Consider the following 19,911-nt stretch of genomic DNA (forward strand, 5'->3'; position numbering starts at 1 on the left):
CTCACGCTTGCTTTGCAGATCTCACAGAACCAAACTTTCATATATAGCTTCTCATGGTTGGTACCCTGCTCATCCAGCACACCTCACAGTTTCATTCTCTCTCTCCCTCTTCTAATTGAGCTTTGTATTTTAAGTAACCGATATCTCTCACCTCCTCCATATCTTTATTTTCCTTCACGTCTTTCCATTTCTCTCTCTCTCTCTCTCTCTCTCTCTCTCTCGGATTCTGCGGTGGGAGTATGCAGTCCTCCAGCGGCGGCGATGACGAGTACGACTCGCGGGCCGAGTCAATCTCCCGCTCTGCGGTAACCCACCGAGTCAACTCGGCCACATGTCTAGCCACGCACCGCCACATCACCACCACCACCAACAAACCCATCACCACCTAGACCCTCTATCAAACCTGTTCGATCCATTATCCTCCAGGCTCACGAACCCGAACCCGCTTCTCAATTTCGACATGGCGTGGTCCAAAACCCTAAGATCCGACCCGAATCCCACCGATCTCGGTGGCCTAAACCCTTTTACCATAACCCCAATATTAATCCAATTAGGACAAAAGCAGAGGCGGTGGCGGCGGCGGAGGCGGCTCGTCTACTTTTGCGGCTCTTCAGATCCCGCATGATCACCAAAACGTTTCGGCTTCTTCTTCGGCTCCAAACAACCAAACCCACAACATCAACAATAACAGCAACAACAGCAGCAGCAGCAACGGAGTCGTTCGGAACCCGAAGAAGAGGTCGAGAGCGTCGAGGCGCGCACCGACGACTGTGTTGACAACAGACACCACAAATTTCAGAGCCATGGTTCAGGAATTTACAGGTATCCCTGCTCCTCCATTTACATCCTCCTCGCCTTTCCCGAGAAGCAGACTGGATCTCTTTAGCTCAGCTGCTGCCGCCTCTGCCCTCATGAGATCAGCTGGAGGAGGAGGAGGAGGAGGAGGAGGAGGAGGGGGTTTGGGTTTGGAGCCTTCACCTCCTTCTTACCTTTTGAGGCCTTTTGCTCACAAAGCCTCTCACCAACCACCGTCTTCTTCTTCCATTCTTGATCATCCAAACTTACCCTCAACTAATTCAAGTGCCACTAACCACCACAATAATCTCCTCAATATGCAGCAAAACCCATCACCCTCCTCCTCCTCAGTTCTTAATTTCCAGTCCCTCTTTCAACCCCAACATCAGCAGCAGCAGCCTAAATACTCACTGCCCATTAATTCTCCGAATGATCTCCTTGCCTCCAAGACACCTCACCACCACCATCACCAAGGCTCTTTGGACCATTTTGGCTTGACCCAGCAGCAGCTCAATGTGCTTCCCAACAACATCGTATCCTCCTCGGATGCCGCGCTCTCGAGGCACGACAGTAATTCCAACTGGGGTAACGGAACAGGGCCCAGTAACCACAACAAGACCAACATTGACAACAACAATGTTGATCATCAAGGTCTGATGAGATCCATCAATGGGAATTACGGCAACGGGAAGCTAAACTACTCTGCTGGTTCTTCGTCCAATAATATTATCCATGGCGATAAGGCGCAGGATCAGAATGTGGCTGCTGCTGCTGCAAGAAGTGAAGGTATGGTAGAATCATGGATTTGCTCCTCAGATTAGGCTTTTACACCCCAAATCATGAGAAAAGTTTCACAGAATCTTTGTGTTTGTCTTAACCATGACCACGACCAACATAATTGAACACTTTTTTTTCTTCCTTCTCTTTTTTGTTTCTCCTTTTCTAGTTAATATTTGTATGTAAATAATAGACTCTCTCTCTCTCTCTCTCTCTCTCTCTTTCTTTTTTCATATATTTTCATACACTTCCATACACGAACCATCTTGGGTTTTTTCTTTTGTCAATTTGTGGTTCGAACAGTAATTAAAATGCTGTTAGTTTGATTATATATATATATATATATATGTCATCGAAGTCTGAATTCAAGTCCTGTGTAAACCAGAATCTCTGGATCGATTTATGATGGTTCAGATAGAATATTTATTATAAGCCCACCAACCATAAACAGCTTAATAGTTTTCCTCGTACCTTCTCTTTTTTGTGCCATGTGATTTCAATCTTATCTGAAACGAAGAAGAAGAAGAAGAAGAAGAAAGAAGAAAAATCTACCAAATGGTCTGAGAGGTTTGTCTGCTTGCTTGCTTGCTTTATTATTCTCCACCCCTCCATTTTCATAATATTCTTTCAAACATTTTTATTTTTTTTAATTTTTTCTGAATATTTTATATCATGTCTAGGAGTGATTGGTGGCGAGATTTGGGGTATAGTTAGCCGCCGCAATCTCTTATTATACGAATCAAATATCTTTCATGTGCTTGTGTTTCCAAACTTTTTTTGTTCTTTTCATTTTTATTAAATTAAAGAGATATATAGATGCCAATAAATTTTTGTATTTTCCGGCTGCATTAGTTGGTGGTGTACCATCCAATACATATTATGTGTGTATTGGATGATACACCAGCTCGGAACATACATAAATTACTTGTAGATGCCCGTTGTACAGAACCATAGAGGATCGTCCATACGTTGCACCCCATTAGATAATCATGAATGCGCATAATACTTTTGTTCATTTCATACGTAAATGTCTTCATGCTTTTACTCAAACAGTAAGAAAAAAAGAAATGCGATAAAACACTTGATGCATGTACTTCTGGGACAAGGTAGCCACACAAATTCCGATTATTGTCTCTTTTGTACGACCACAAAAATTAATTGCAAATTCACCAAGTTTTGCAGTTTCTTTTTCATACCCTAAGATTATTACACCATAAAAATATGTGACCTTTTTGTTTTTCCCTTGGGTATATATACGTTACTTTCAACTCTCTATTTTTACTTTTTAATCAAAAGATTTTATTACATATATGGGGCATGTGTGCTGACATCATTGAACTAATCTGAGCTACACATCACATGCTAAAAACAAAAAAGTACCCAAGCAATTGCAAACAGCTCTGACAAGAATGACTTACTGAGACAGGTTGTTTTGAGTTTAAATCTCTGCATTACTTAAATAAAGATTATAAGAAATTCACGTTCTCCTTATAATTTTAGACTATCGATTGTATCTAATAATTATCCATTTAGTTGGGGATATGCATACGTGATAGCAATGTGATTCTACAAATTTAAGCCACTGAAAATTGATAAAAGTACCCAAAATCGCCATCAAACAGAAACATAAAATTTACTATCTAGTAAATATTTTCGTATTTTTAAAAGTTATTTTTTCGAAAGATTAGAAACGTTTCAACCACAGTGATCAAGAATATTAGTGAGATCTTGCTTTGCACAAATACGTGCAAAAAAATTCATATATAGTACGAGCCATGCATCGTTGTAACTCTCCCATACACTATTTTTTCTTCTTCTTTTGTCTCAGCTCTCCTTGTCTTTCATATAACAAATCTTCCTTGCTCAAGCGTATAGTAAAATAGTAAATGGGGGTTGTGTACATTTTATTTTTTTTAATGAAAAAAAGTTTAGGGGGAGATTGGCTACTCTCACTACTACCCGTCAGGCATACCTGACCTCGGCCGAATGACTTACTGACACCCAAAGTGCTAGACTTAAGCGTGGCAATTGCTAACTTCTTTGATATAGATTTATGTAGGAAATTATAGATCGTGCACCATGCACCATTGAGAACTCTGGATGGGACTCGAACATTAGTGGGGCTACACACAAGGCAGAGACCTTACCAACTAAGCCAACTCTCATTGGTTGGTTCGGGTACACTTTTTGTCAAACAGTATTATGGCAAAAGATTTCCCTAATCTCCCGCCAAAAGGGTTGTCTTTACATTTGAAAACCGACCAAAAGAGTGCTTCAATTTTGAAATTTATGGATTGGGAAAAAGTTGAAGTACTTTCAATCACTCCTCTGGAATTGTTATGATTAAGATAACATGAAACGGTGATCCATGTGAAAGTCGATAATCTTTTTTCATTTGTTGATTGATAGATCATGATCTTTTTCACTTCAATTATGCATCGTTTTTTCACCCTTGGTTTAAATTTGGAATGATGAGAGGGGGATATGCAAAACCGCTTTCAAAAAATTTCGAATTCTCTCTTTTCAAAAGGGGTTCCTCTTTTCTCACTCTCTTTCACAAATCAAATCTTTTTTATTTTCAAAATAAATGCAGTAAATAAACATAAAATGATTAGGCATGGGATTTTGGAGAGATTTTGAAGGGCCAGACCAGGCCGTTCGAGAGAGAAAAGGGTGACACTTGTTTTGGCATCATGGTGGCCCATGCTTGTGAATAAAACCTTTGCTCATTTGCAATGATGGCTGTTTGTTTCATCTCAGCCCATAGGGAAGAAATGTCAAACGCAGAAACAGTAAGGCAAACTGGAAAAGTTATCTCTCACTCTATAATAATACTGCCCTACATTTTTGAGCCTGTAAACTCAAAAAGATATTCAACTTTTGGCATCCCCTGCACCAAAAGGCTGGCACCATTTCCCCCTTTTCTCTACTTTGAAACCATTCCCTCACTTGGAAAGCATATATTCAAGTGCCAAACACTAGATGAAGACAAAAAGTTTAGTATTTATAGAATAATCATATTGCTATATAGAATAATCATGTTATGAGATTTTGGAGGAGATTCTTACAATTTCTAACAGGGTTTAAAAAGTGAGAGGTTTTTTTTGGACATGAATGTGATTTGGTTCTAGGCATCTGCTAGACTTTGAATGGTTAGAAACCAACCACTCAAAATGTCATGACTCAAGAAGAGCACGCCACATCGGGTATTTTATTTCAAAATGATTAGTCACTGATGAGGTTGATGCTCAAATCGATTGAGTATTTTACCGATATGAGACTCAACATGCTAGTAGAACTTGTGGTGTTACATTCTCTTCCACTTAAATGCTTGGTGTCCTCATGCAACCCACGGGGTTGGTATGATATCATCTATCACGACTCGGGGAAACGCATTCCACCTCGGCGCTATATCCTAAAAGGACTAGTCACTAATGAGGCTCCATGCCATAACTTGTGAGCCTAGATCGACCCTGTGGGAGCGAAAGTATTCGACGTCCAATCCGGCGAAGCCATGTGGAAAATAAGGTTGCCCTAAATTATATTAGTTAAACCAATTAATCTGGTTTATTAATATAATTAATAGAAGAGTTATTTTATTTAGACAAGGGAGTGAATTGCACTAAATCCCTTTGATCCTCTTCACCCAATTACTTAAGGAAATGAATAATTCCCATAAAAGAGAATTATTCCCTCCTTAATTGGACAAGAGAAGGTTACAAAATGGGAAAGCTATTTAAGCTAAATGGAGACACAAAGAAGGTAATTTTCATCTCTCTCTCTCTCTCTCTCTCTCTCTCTCTCCCCCTCTTAGCCAACCTTCACTCTCTCCCACTCACACTTGAGGCCGGCCACCCTAGTTGCTACCGCCTCTCCCCCTCTCTTGGCTCTCATGCTGCCACTCATCTCTCCCGTAGAGAAAACTCTATATCTTAAAAAAATATCCCATGTTATTTACTGACTTAGGCATCAAAGGGCCATTGGCTAAAACCACAACGGTGGTTTTCCAATTGTTTTTTTATCTTGCAGGGAATCTAAAAGAAGGACGATCAAGTGAGAAAAGTTTCATCCGCTAATATTCCCCCAAGAGATATTTGCACAAATAGACCCAGTAGTTTATCAATGTGGGATTCAACACACTAGCAAAACCTGGGGTGTTACACAAAAGACACCATGTTATCGTATACCATGAATCCCACATATGAGGAAAGTAAAACGGGAAACAATTTCTACACCTATAAAAGCATTGTTTGGAATACCACCCTTCTCGACGCCGGATCTCCACTTGTGTTTTAGTGTAGATATCTACCACCATCTTTTTGCGGTTTCTTATGTTTGGAATAAGTCGAGACTGGAGTTTTACGTGTGGTTTCACCTCTCCTTTTATGAGAGTTTTTCACCTATCCTTTGTGAAAAATTTCCACCTCTCCTTTGTGATAGTTTTATTTGTATTGTTATAACTTGGTTTTTTCAAGAGCTTTATCTATTTTGGTTGTTTTGAGTTTGCACTCTTAGTCGAGATGCCCCAGATTGTCTTAAATTTGATGTTAGATCGCTTTGTATTGTAATAGCCCTTTGTGGCTAGTTTGTATTAGCTCTTCGTGGCTAGTGGCTTTTTTTAGGTGAAGATAAATCCTAGAATTTCTCACCCAAAAAAAAAAAAAAACCCAAACACAACTAATTTGGTGCTTCATTATCTTTCATCTCCTTTAGATGTTCCTTGGTTTTTGCGGGTTGCTTGGAATAATTGTTTATGGAAACTTCATAAGATGAAATTTTTTTTTTCTCCCATATTTTTCATGAGGTTGTACGATTGATGCATTGGCTAATTTTGGTGCGACTCATGATGCTTATTATTTTTGGTCACAAGTTCCTTCATGTGCTGCCAATGCTTACGTTTAGGATATTTCTTCATTTACTTATTATCGATTTCGTTAATTGTTGTCCTTTTATTTCAGGTTCTCTTTTCTTGCGAGATTTTGGTTTTATGACTCCCTCGTTGATTTTTATTTAATAAAATTTATCCTCGTACCATGAAGGTTCAGCTAGAGAAAAAAAAGGCACCTTAAGTAGTTTAAGATGTTTTGTAAAAATAAAATATCTTGAATATTTTAAAAGCAATGGCCTCCTAACAAGAACCTCTATGTTAATTTTGAAAGTTGCTTTCACAAGAAGCAGATAAAAGCCTTTGATGTATTTTTTCAATTCGTATAATACAATCATTAATTTTTTTAAATGACATCGTTTACCACCACCACCACCACCATCTCCACCCCTACCATCACCTCTTCCACCACCATTACCACCACCATCTCCACCCCTACCATCACCTCTTCCACCACCATTACCACCACCACCATCACCTCCACCTCCATCACCACCACCACCACCACTACCATCACCTCCACCTCCAACCACTTCCACTATCATCCTCCAACCACTTCCACTACCATCACCTCCACCTCTTTCCCTTGGATCGTCCTTCAATAGTTTTAAACAAAAAAAATTATTGCCTAATCACTGTAAACTATTTTCAGAAAGTAATAGAGATTGGTTGCAGAATTCCTACTTCAGTACTAGTAGTGCTTATAATAAGATTTTTCACATTATCTCGTGTCTGCTTTAGTGGGTCAGAGGTGATTTTCATTAACCCTACATTGTCTGCCAACACCATTATTTACTAACATCCAGCTCCTCAAATTATGATGTCTCCAGTTCCCACAAACTCTTACAGGTACTGAAAAATACAACCCACAGAGGCACTCATGCTGCAACAGTTCAGCATAGATTTCTTTTTTTTTTTTTTTTTCTTTTTTCTTTTCATTCTTTAGGGTTTAGTTTATCAAGTGGAAATAGCCTCTCTCGAATCTTATTCATCTTTAATTTTCCAAATTTGATTATAAAGTAATGAATAATTTGTTCATTTCTACAATAAATTTCTGGACCAATTGGAAAATAAATTATCGGGATTGTGACTGCATATCCACTTATCAATGCTGCCTCACCATGATCTCAAAAGTTACCTACTCTTTTGGACTTTAACCATAACAATTTTGTTCACTACCCACGAGCATCCAAATCTTCAACAATCAAAATAATTAGACTTTGATGGCTTCCTTTATCCCACAATAAAAGCTAAATAATTATGGAAGGACTATTTGCGATGTATTGGCCTGATTATAATTTCTCAAGATTAAAAGCAACTCGCCGTCCTCAAACTCATAAACTAGAACCCTAATAAAGTTATTACACAAAGACATGTCGTTACATACCATCATATACCTTCCGCTTCTTTTTTATTTATTTATTTATTTTTTTACGAGGAATGATCATCACTACTGAAATGGCATGTGGTTACCTCTCTTTAAAAAAAAATTAATTAATTAAATGGCGTGAGGAATTATTTGTGTTTTGTATTGGATTGGTTTTGATTATAGTTAAGTCAGTGGCAATTATGTGGCTCTCAAGCTTTTGCCTAGATGCACGTACGTACAGAAGAGAGCAGCACACGCGGATGATGCACTGGCGGCATGCAAGGCAAAGGTTGAAGCCCAAAGCAGCTGAAGCAGTGAAGCAGAAGCAGGCACTACTTTTAGCTTGGTTTGGTGCACCATCAATTTTGATTAGATTTGTCAACTGTCTCCCCCCAGTAAAAGCTCAGAGAAGATAAATACACGCAGACAGGAACACAAGGCAGAGAGAGAGAGAGAGAAGCCCATTGACATCGAGAATATGCACTGCACAAGCACAAGCACAAGCACAAGGACAAAGCAAGTCATGATAAAGCGATGAGAGAGAGAGGGAGACAGAGAAAGAGATGGCATAGAGTGTGGGCCCTTTGCCAAATACAACCGTCCTTTGTTCCATCATGGTTGCTCCCTCTTCATGATTCTAATTCCCTGAGCCCATATTAATCATGCCAACTGACTCAGCTATGTCCCTACCTCGCTACCCAAAAAGAAAACAAAAATGAAAACAAATTGCGAGTTAGGTCAATTAATTAAGACAGTAAATTCGTCTTTTTACATTTAAATTCGAATTCACTTTCTCGTAAATTAAATTAATTTAGAATATCACTCGTATGATAAATAAAATAAAAATTCACAGACAATAAGCTACAAAGCTGGCTAAGCTAAATCAGGGCCCCCATTCCCTCTACCCCTCCCACAAAAAAGAAAGTGGAAATAAAACACCTAGGTTGCAGCTAAGGGCCAATTGTCATGATTGTTTTCGGATGAGAAGTAGACTTTTGAGTTCTTGGAATTTGATACAAGTAATTAGTTTAAATTTGGTTTTTTTAAAATTTGTTTTCTTGCCCTCATCTCATTTTCTTCCCGTTTAGTTTGTTTGTTATTCCTCCTTGTTCCAAAACAAAGGAGGGCCCAAGCATGATGAGAAGGAACCACAAAGGGCCCAAATGGATGACCGGTTGGATTCTACTCAATACAAAGTTAACAGATGATCAGCAAATAATTTAGAGCTGATTGGTTAATATGTTATGCTTATGCTTATTTTCTGTTGTGGTTTATATTAAATATCAAATAAATAGGAATGGAATGATCATTATTATTATTTTTTGATTAATAAAACAAATTTAGGAAAAAGAAAAGAGTGGTAGGCTATAAGGCAGGGAATGATAGAGTTAACAAATAACTGTTTGTAAGAAGGGTAACTAGTGTAGTGGTTTGGAGTAATTGCTTCACTATGCAAGGTTTTGGGTTTAAGCCCTAGTATCCGTGTTTTGTGTGTAAGTTTAGTGTATTACCACAAACCATGTAATAGAAAAGAATGATGGAAGAATTGCCTTGATGCTTTGACACGAATGTAATTGAAAATCATATCAATTTTCAAATACATATTAGCATGTAACTTAATACGATACAAATCACTTATATATATCAAAATCAAAATCAAGATTGGAAATTGATTAACCATTTAATTATCATCATAATCTTAGTGTTTAATCATCATAAACTATAATTCTGAGACTTTAGAGGCTGATATCATATGCCGACTCTCTGAGGACTGGGCATAGGCTTAAGACCTTTGCAAGAAACCATCAATCTTTTAGTTGCGGCCCAGACAAACTAAGCCCCATCCAAACTTCTAAGTTGGGGTTTTCACGTACGAGAAATTTGCATAAATAACTGCAGCCACATTTCTAAAAGGGGAACTTATATAAATCCGCTAACTACAATATTGTTATTAATACAAGAATGAACAATTGCGATTACAACAAGAATCAATATGTAACCTTACAATATAGTTGCTCTGTAGTCGTGGAAAGTCTCACAAGTAAAATCATGCATATTAGTAACAAAATGTGGTATTGCAAACCAGTGGCGGACCCAGACTTTTTTTCCATCTGGGGGCATAAAAAACAATTTCACAGTTGACTCCTACAAAATCTAGGTTTTCATAGCAATGCGATATATATTATATTATAACACATAATCTATTTCAATAAATTTTTAATACATGATTTTGGGCCAAAATCTAAAATAAATTTTTAATACATGATTTTGGGCCAAAATCTAAGGCTTTACCATACGTTTATTAAGTCTTGAGCCTTGATATTTTCAATATAGAAGAGGTTTTGGGCTAAAACTTTGAAGACTTATTTAGGGTGCTGAGTGGGGATTTTGCATGCAAAATATTAGCCTAGTGTCTAATTTTTATTGGCAAAGTGTTTGGCTAGATGGGTGAAGAAACCTGCCCACACTAGGCATGTATTGGCTCCGCCAGTGTTGCAAACATTGTCTTGGGGTTAAAGTAAAAGAGACTTCACGAGCATCCAGTCTTTACCGAAGCAAGCAGATGAAGCTTTCTTTTTTGTATTTGTGTTGGTTTAAAGGAAGCAAATGAACAAAATCTAGCTTCTGCTTCATAGGTCTTCTATTCTCTCAGATTCGACGGCTGCTGACAGGAAAGCAGGGACTTCTCGTCATTATCATCCAAGTCAATGCTCTCCTCCAATCCATATTCTATGTCAATTTTGCTTTTCTCACTTCCATTCAGCACTTTCGATTCTGAAACACGAACTTTGGAGTATTCTTCTCCTGAAAAATGGGAACAATCTGTTTCCAGCTCTTGCATTTCTGATTCAGCTAAAGCTTGCATTCTCGCCCGGTCCCTGTCTCTAGGGTATGTGCAGTAAAGGAAGGAGTAGATTAAGACACAGAGTGTCATCGGAATGCCCAAAGCTGTGTATAGTGCCTTGGCAAGTGATGCAGCATTTTCTCTATCTGTTTCAATCTGTACAGAATTTGATGATCCTTTAGGAATTGGCTTAAAGCCATAAACATGCTGAGCCAAAATCCCAACTATCGGTGGAGCAAATGATGATAGGATGGATTCGAAAGATTGATCCAGAGCATAGATGCTTGTACGAGACCTCTCAGGCACTATCTCTGCAAATATTGGACTGTGAACAAGTTTACATATTGAAGAGTTCCAAGAAGGTTGATGTATATGAAACTTTCGTTACCAGTAATTTAGGTTTAATCGCACCAGAGAACTGACAACATGCAACATTGGTCAGGATGACTCACCAACCATAACTCATAGTAGGAAAGGAATCACCCCTTCATGAAGTAACTCTAGTCGACATAATTTACCAACCATAAATTGTGTGTTTTTGTTTGTTGGAAAGGAGAAAAAAAACAGTGAAAGCAAAGGTCAAAGATTAATAATTAAGTCGAAGATGGGACATGGTAGCTTTGTATTTGTTCAAACCTATCAGACGAGCGAACGCATATATAGAACTAATCAAACTAACTTAAGGACTCAATTCAGACTAACTAAATGAGTTGAGAAGATTTTGAATGTTACTTTCTAAAGCTGACTAATTATCAAGAAATCAAGAGTACCTCTGAAAACTAGAGAACATACAGAAGGAACTAACCAAACTAGCATAGGGCCAAATCTAACGGACTACATGAGTTCATACGTGAATGGAACAATATAAAGCTGACCCATTATCAGAAAAGAAATATCCTCTGCAAGTTTCATATGTGAGAAAGACTTGAAGAAAGCTATTTGAGACTCCAATAATTATTAATTAGTGTGTGAATGTGTGAACAAGGACAAATCTAAATAAATTGGTTACTCAGAGAAGTATGAAACTTTCATCGGACAATCCTAGGAAAAGCAACCAATCCAATCTTCAATTCAATTGTATCAAATAACCTCTTCCCCACCCCACCAGAACACAAGGAAAGTTATATATATATAACTCTGCCTAGTTAGCTCTAGAAGACAAGGAAAAAGGACAAAGTGGGAAAGGATACATACTTGTTAGTTGCAGGAGCGTTCCAGGAAGTGAACCATCCCATAATGAACAAGACCAGCCCATGCACGAATCCTGTGGATGGGTCATCAGGCAACACCAGAAGCAAAATAGCAGCGAAAGGAATGGCTGAACCTGCGCTTATCTGTGAAAGAACTATCCTCCCAGCATTGGGAAAGGGTTTTGCAAGAACATCGCCCATGATTCCTCCGAAGACACTTCCAAGTGAGCCACCAATTATAAATATGGTCCAAAGAACTGCCGTTTCTTTGTGGGAGAAACCAATAAGTTCTAACCACAATGGAGCAAATGACAAACCTGACCAGGGGAATGATCCAAAGACACCCTGAGCAATTAGTATTTGAAAAGACGGGATTCTAATAACTGACTTTGCTTCTATAATCAGGTCTTTCACTTCTGATGAAAAAGGCTTATGTGAAGTTATATCTTTAGCTCTACCATTGCTCTCTAAGTAGTGCGGATCATTGGCAAAGAGGCGAACCAATATACCGACTATGACACTTATGAGTCCAACCAAATGGAATGCTATTCTCCAGCCAGGTATACCCATGAATGTAGTGGACGCTATTAGTACAGAACAAAGACCACCAATTATGGAGCCAAGGTTTCCTGTTAGTTGTAACCATCCAAACGCTGTACCCCGGTTGCTCTCATCAGTTGAGTCCGCAACAAGAGACTGAATAGCAGGAGTGACAATGGCAAGTCCAATTCCATTTAATCCTCTTGAAACAGCCACCTAATCAACCAAATCAGACAACTAAGTGTTGAATTGTAATCTGGTAAGTCAAACTGCAAATCAACGAAATTCACTGCACAGGAAGAATTTGTTACCTACAATTTTCAATTACACCTTATAAGTTTATGTTAAAAATGTTTTTTAATTTGTTTAAGCCTTATTATCTCGTATCAAGACTTACGAGCTTCATGATAAAACATGCACTCATCTCTTTGCTCCTCACCACGACAAGCACAGCATCTTAGTATAGCTTTGAATTTATGAGTCATGAACCAATTACTTCTCTTGAAAACAATGAAATGTGCAGCAACATTTGATTGGTATGAATATGCAGCATGAGCTTCAGAAGTCATGGATGGGCAAAAATTAAATTTTGCTAAAAAGGAAAGAAACAGCTGGGTTGTCAAGCACTATCATTAAACTTACTGTTTTAGGACAACTGCATTTGTGACTTTAGACTTTTGATGTAAAACAGGAAGAGAACATTGACAACTTCAATGTTAACCTTGTATCCTTCTTCATTTTTCCTAAGATATCTTAAAGTTCATAGTGTTACGTATACACATCTTCAAACTTATATCTTCAATGGCATCATCTTCCATTTAGATTGTTGCTTTGAATTCCTTAAAAGTGTCCTACTTTTATATGCTCTCGTACATCAATGTGCTTGATTCCTCAAAACTTTTCTAATTGTAAACTATCCAGAATCCCCATTATTGCAAAACAGGAAATCCATTTGAACGAGAACTTGAAAGTTTGCCGAGTTCAATGATTTTCCCCCCAAATCCTTAATTTGAAGCATTGATTGATACCAATAAAATCCCTGTCCATTGAGCCACCAATAAAGATTGAACTCCACAGTTGCCCAAAAACATAATTTGACAAGACATGAAACAGCATTTTGTATTGCCCATTTGAGAATCAACTCAACATAAAACACTAACAAAATCACTTGCCTAACTAAACTAACCAATCCAAATCATGGGTTCTCTTAGATCCTCAAAGATGACCAAAATAATTATTCCATATTACACTATATTTCATTTTCGAAAAGAAAGTTGCAAGTTGAAAACACCATAGAAAATAAGAAACCAGAGAGAGAGAGAGAGAGACAGAGAGACCTGAAGGAAAGTGGATGAAAAGCCAACAAGGAAGGTGGCAGCAGCCCAGAGAAAGGCACCAAGAGCAATGACATGGGCTCGGTTGTGGCGCATGGCAAGGTAAGCCGCAAGTGGGTAGCAGGCAGACTGGACAATGGATCTGAACAGAGTGAGTGAGCCCAACCCAGTTGGGTCGGTGTGCAGACTGGCCCCCACCTCTTTGTACACCCCTGGCAACAACGACTCGTCAGCTCTCTGCATAATACTTGCTAGGTTCACCAACAACAATGTCACAGCCTCTGCTTTCATTTTCCAATCTATGTCTGGACTGAAAACAGAGCACTCTGCTCGGTTCTCAGACCAAGGGGAGAAGGACAAATCAGAGGTTTTATGTTAGGGACAGAAGGGGAAGAAGATTTCGTTGACTTGGATGGAGACTGAAGGGTTACTTAGGAAATGATGACCCACGTTGAATGTGGGACCTGGTATGCAGATCTGGGCTTGTCTGACACGTGTAGGGTTGGGATTGGTGTGATTAAGGGTGGGGTAATGGATGGAGATTGGGGATAAAAGATTTGGCCTAGCAGTTGGTTTTTTTTTTTTTGGTCAACGCCTAGCAGTTGGTTGATTCTTCTTGTCTTTGGTCAATTTTTAGTATAATTGCTTTTTATGGAAGGAAAGAAGCAAGATGGGTGATGGGGATCCAAATCGATGTTATTTTGCAAGGTGTTCCGGATCTGCTCACAGAACAGAGCTATGAAGAATTTTTTTCTGAACTTAAAAGGAAATTTGAGCTTCTAACCTACCTTTATTTTTGTAGTATTTTTAGTTAGAGGAGGTCTCAAGTTCGATTCACATGAACATCATGAATGATATATATTCTCGATGAGTTTGATACTTTTGTTGTTGCTAGCCTCATATTCTTGTGATGTAGCTTTCTTTTAGCGCAAACTTAGTGGGCATTATTATATGGTTGAATGAAATCATATTTCATAATTCTAATCAAATGTTTGATAGCATTAAATGATTTTTAATTTTCCGCCAGAATTGAAATTTAATGTACCAACACCAACATTGGATTTTGCCAAATTATAGAGACCAAAATCATAATTTGCAAAAACCAACAAGATGAAAAAGAAAATTAAAGGGCACTTAGCACATTCCATAAACAAAAAAATGCTTGACTTGACCTCGTATCCCTAAATGGACGTTGAGTTTCAGCTTAGATGTTTCCAATTTCATAAACTTCATATGCTTTAGATTTGGAACAAAGCACTACATTTTAATCTATTTTTTTTCATTTTTAGAAGAGGATTAAGAGCACTTCCACCAGTTAGCCCCTTGCCATGCGGGTACTATTCACATGAATAGTGCCTAGCAAAAAAAAATTGTGTTTCCAGCAATGCAAGGCTTGCCATGGCAAATACTATTCATTTTTTTTTTTTTTCACAACTTTGTTTACTTAAACAATTAATTTGGATAATATTTTCGGATAAGATTTTTGGGTTCCTATGTGTCAATACTATTCATATCGGATCAGATTTTCGGTTTCAAATTTCAGATAAATTTAAGATAAATTTCAAATTTCAGATACATTTCAAAATTCAAATTTCAGATAAATTCAAAATGTCAAATTTCAGATACATTTCAAAATTCAAATTTTAGATAAATTCAAAATGTCAAATTTCAGATACATTTCAAAATATGATAGAGAAAAAAACAACTTGAAAGAGAGAAAAAAACAACTTGAAAGTGAAAAAAATTTGACTAGAAAGTGAAAAATAGTAGAATGAGAAGAAAATGTATGAAGAGTTGGTGTTAAAAGTGAAGAGTATTGGTTGGTATTTATAGAAAAAAAATTCAGTATTTTTTTCGTATTTTTTAAATTTTTTATGATTTTTTTCTATTTTTTTGGGCAAAAAATTGCATGTCTTTGTTGGATTCTTGGAAAAACCAATCGGAGAGCCCAGAGCTTCCACGTGGCATAGAGCCGTTGGGGTTACTTTTTCGATTTTTTATTCGCGAAAAATGGCTGCCGTTGGATAAGTTTAAAAGCGGATCGGATGGCCCAAAGATGCGACACGTGGAATCATGCCGTTGGCGCATGGCGCGTCAAATTTTTAAACCGGGTGCGTGTATTGCACGCGCCACTTTAAAATTTAAACGGCCCGACATCATCGTGACGCCGTGCTAACGTCATCCCACCGCTGGTGGGCTCGCCGACCTCCCTCGGGCTTGCCCGGTTTGTAGGCCCCATTGTTTGCCCTGGCAGCTTCTTGTTGCTAGAAACTAGTTTTGGGTTTGCCCTCCCAACCTTCCCGTTGGGCCCTTTGCTGCCAATGCTCTAAGCGTATGCGGCATGCCCACTTAATTAAGGTTGGTAAAGAAAGAAGCAGTCAGTCCATAGCAGAAAATTCTTTGCAATATCTTCTTGCCTTGACTTCCACATTCAGTATCTCCACAGCAAAAAATTCCTTGCATTCCCCTTCCAATATTCAATTGTTTTATTTAATGGGTAAATTACTCAAATGGTCCTCAAATTTGTACCCGATTTACATTTTGGTCTATAAATTAAATTATTCATTCAAATGGTCCACCAACTTTTTATTAATCAGCACTTTGGTCCAACCATTACATTTTCTGTTAAATTTAGTCATGTGACCAGTGTTGAGGCCCAAAAAAGTCACGGGAAGCCCAAAGACATTTAAAGTCCAATACAACATATAATGTCGATCATGCGTTAATCCAAACTGTATTTTGGGATTTAATTCATTAAATAAATATAGAAACAGTGTACAAGCCATGCCAAACTAATAATACATTTTTTCCATGCCAATCACCTATTAAGCTCACATGAACACAAGTCATGTGGTTTACGGGGCTTGCATGAGAGATTGTGATGTGGAATGTTACGGAGGTCTACAAGGCCCACAAAGCTCTTGGATAATGGAGACTTTGACCTAGCTACTTGGGAGCACCAAAGTCCAAGCCCATTACTTAGAGTTCTCCAATGTGGGTGAGCAAATGAAATATTTTTTCAAGCACTTCCTTTTACCCATAGGAAATACTTATTTTCCAAATGCCTAGCTTTACCCATTGGAAACAAGCATTTTCTAGCACTTCCTATTACCCACTGGAAACAAGCAGTTTCCAGGCTTTCTTTTACCCATAGGAAATAATTAGTTTATAGTACCTAGCTTCACCTGCTGGAAAATAGCATGCCCCAATGCTCCCTTTTAACCACTGGAAATAGGTGGTTCCAGCACCTCCATTTACCTATTGAAAATAAAGAAAAACCCTCACCCTCTATAAATTGGCATTCATGGCTCAAACAAAAGGCACCAATTTTCCCTCATCCAACACTCCCTCACTTGGTTGCTCCAAGCATCCCAGCAGCCATCAACCCCTTCAGCAACCACTGACCACTTTCCTTCTTCCATTCAGCTGCTACAAGCATTCCAGCGGTCATCCCAGCCATTTCTCAGCTATCACAACCATTTCTTCTATTTTCCTATAATTGAAATCCTCAATTTTCCTTATAAAGCCTCGCAAATCATAACTCCAAGCTCTTCCTTCCTTCTCATACTCTTCCAAGCTATAAACACCGTAGCTTTCAAGCCTCAAGCTTTTCCTTTTATCCTCCCACCTCTAGAACTCATAAATTTCTCTAGAATCATTGTCACAAACATCATACCCTTCAAAGTCTTAAGTTTTTCTTTCCTCAGCCATGCTCTTTGAAACCCTATTCATTTGACTGTTATAAGCATCCCAACAACCATCACAACCAAACAATTAAACCACCATAGCCGTAGCTTCAAACAATAAATTCTCAAATTCTGGACAAGGAGATGTAGAATTTAAAAATGAGGTATTGTTAGTGGCCAAGCTTCAACATCGTAATTTAGTTAGGCTCCAGGGTTTTTGCTTGGAAGGAAATGAAAGGCTTCTTATCTATGAATTTGTCCCTAACGCAAGTCTCACATCCTATTTGGTATGGTTGGAATTCTGCATTTTTCTTTTCCACTATGAAAACTTATCATAAAATTATGACATTAAATAAACATTATAACCCATCGAGTCTTGCTTTTCCATAACTATGTAGACCCAGTCAAGCGCACACAGCTGGGTTTGGATATGCACTACAAAGTCATAGTAGGCGTTGCGTGTGGGCTCCTTTATCTCCATGAAGATTCTGGCCTTAGAATTATTCATCGTGACATTAAAGCTAGTAACATCTTAATAGATATCAAAATTAACTCCAAAATTTCGGATTTTGGCATGGCAAGGTTGTTCATGCATGACCAAACACATGACATTACCAGTCGAATTGTGGGGACCTAGTAAGTACTTAACCATATATATATATATATATATATATATATATAGCATATCATGATACATAAACGATTTCCAAAATCTTCGTACATGCTAATCAATGTTGACCTTCTTATTGGTATATACAACATAGATATGGCTCTAGGGCATGTAATGCATAGGCAATTTTCTGTTAAGTCTGATGTCTATAATTTTGGCGTGTTGATTTTAGAGATTATAAGTGGGCAGAAAAATAGTTGCTTTCGTCGTGGAGAGAATGTGAAGGATCTTTTAAGCTATGTGAGTATTTATATATTAGTGAAATTGAATGCAATGAAAGAAACAAATTTTTATCTCGAATTACTTTATTCTAATTCATAAATGATTGTAGGCATGGAAAAGTTGGAGGAAAGGGACAGCTTCAAATCTAATAGATCCCACCTTGAAGACTGGTTCAAGAAGTGAAATATTGAGATGCATCCACATTAGATTATTATGTGTGTGCAAGAAAATGTGGCAAATAGGCTAACCATGGCTTATGTTATTGTGATGCTGAATAGCTACTCCCTCAGTCTCCCTGTACCCTCACAGCCACCATTTTTAGTGCCCAGAACCGTTGGATTCGACATGTCTTTGGGATCGGAGGGCAATTCAAGGGTAACATGATTGGATCGATACAAGAGCAACTCTAACAAAGCTCCAGAAAATGAGGCTTCATTAATTACCCAAATATATCCTCGATAGTGAAAACGATATTATATTGTGGTGTGTTTACTAATCAGGAATTGGAATTCTCATCCGGAATTGAATTCCACCTATTGAGGATTCCTGTGTTTATTTCACATCAAATAATTGAAAAGTAACGGGGGCCCACACGAAATTAGGAATTGAATTCCTGATTTTGGAGGCATTCAATTCTTGGGAGAGGTGGTATTCTAATTCATGGAGAATTAACTCATTAGGAATTCATCTTTTTTACCCATTATATCCTCATATAATTTTTAAAATTTCAAATTTGTCATCTACTTTAACCCAACAACGAGGAGATTTTAGAAATTAGTACCACTCCTACCCCAATTCCATATGGTTTAATAAACAACTTCAATAGGAATCTGGAATCTAATTCTTCTGAATCCAACTCTTCCTAAATTCAATTAATCCTCAATTCAATTCCTCCTAATCTAATTACGGATTAATAAACATGCCATTGATGTAATTTAGGATATCCCTTTGGTTCATTTTTTCCTTCAAACTGTGTGGTTTCTTCATTGTTTTAGGTAGGTTCTTGATAGGGCTTGACAAGTAGAGTTATGGTTATGGTCTTGGCTATAAGTTAATCCATCCATTTTGTAGCTGGCTTCCCCCATGAAATTGGTTTAGGGCCCTAAACATTTCAGTTCTCATTAAAAATTAAATTTTAAAAAAATTTAAAAAAAAGAAAAGCAGTCAATTCTGACCATAAGAAACACGGTCAATGGATACTTTTTCACAAAGGCAGGATGCATGCATCATGCATGTACCCTTTGTTAGGAATTTCTGTTTAATATTCAGTTTAAAATATTTTCAAATTTTATAAATAATATTGATGTCACTCTGAGTTAAATATATTTTTTTAACCACGTCAAAAAATTACTTGTCACCATATTCATTATTGTAATCTCAATTATGGAGGAATGCATTGGTGTTGTATAGGGTTGACCCACATTGTTAACTGGAAGTGGAGAGGAGACTAACTTTCATCTTTTTTATGAGAAAAGATTTAGGGAGAGAGAGGCTATCTGAAGGTCAGGGCATACTAAGATCTCTTTAAGGACTTATAAGAAGAGACTCATTTCAATACGTGGATAGTTAATCAATATTTTGTTTTCAAATGTTTGACG

General features: G+C 37.8%; 2 protein-coding genes and 1 pseudogene across 2 annotated transcripts; 2 read left to right on the plus strand and 1 right to left on the minus strand.

The window, feature by feature from the left end:
- Positions 1-227: 227 nt before the first annotated feature.
- On the plus strand, positions 228-2,343 carry LOC103332770 (uncharacterized; the record flags this gene model as incomplete). Its single annotated transcript, XM_089047455.1, is given in 3 exon segments — positions 228-294; positions 297-555; positions 557-2,343. Coding segments are annotated over 3 exon segments (1,386 nt in total), but the record flags the coding sequence as incomplete, so codon positions are not given.
- An 8,022-nt stretch (positions 2,344-10,365) lies between these two features.
- LOC103332780 (uncharacterized) lies at positions 10,366-14,317 on the minus strand. Its single transcript, XM_008235534.2, has 3 exons — positions 13,739-14,317; positions 11,866-12,617; positions 10,366-10,996 (listed from the first exon to the last, which is right to left on the minus strand). The coding sequence occupies exons 1-3, from the start codon at positions 14,024-14,026 to the stop codon at positions 10,468-10,470; spliced, it is 1,569 nt and encodes a 522-aa protein (XP_008233756.2). The 5' UTR covers positions 14,027-14,317; the 3' UTR covers positions 10,366-10,467.
- A 2,253-nt stretch (positions 14,318-16,570) lies between these two features.
- LOC148920919 (cysteine-rich receptor-like protein kinase 10) lies at positions 16,571-18,697 on the plus strand (annotated as a pseudogene).
- Positions 18,698-19,911: the final 1,214 nt, after the last annotated feature.

This window comes from Prunus mume, linkage group LG1 (genome assembly GCF_029339155.1).
Source record: "Prunus mume cultivar Tortuosa linkage group LG1, ASM2933915v1, whole genome shotgun sequence".
NCBI lineage: Eukaryota > Viridiplantae > Streptophyta > Magnoliopsida > Rosales > Rosaceae > Prunus > Prunus mume.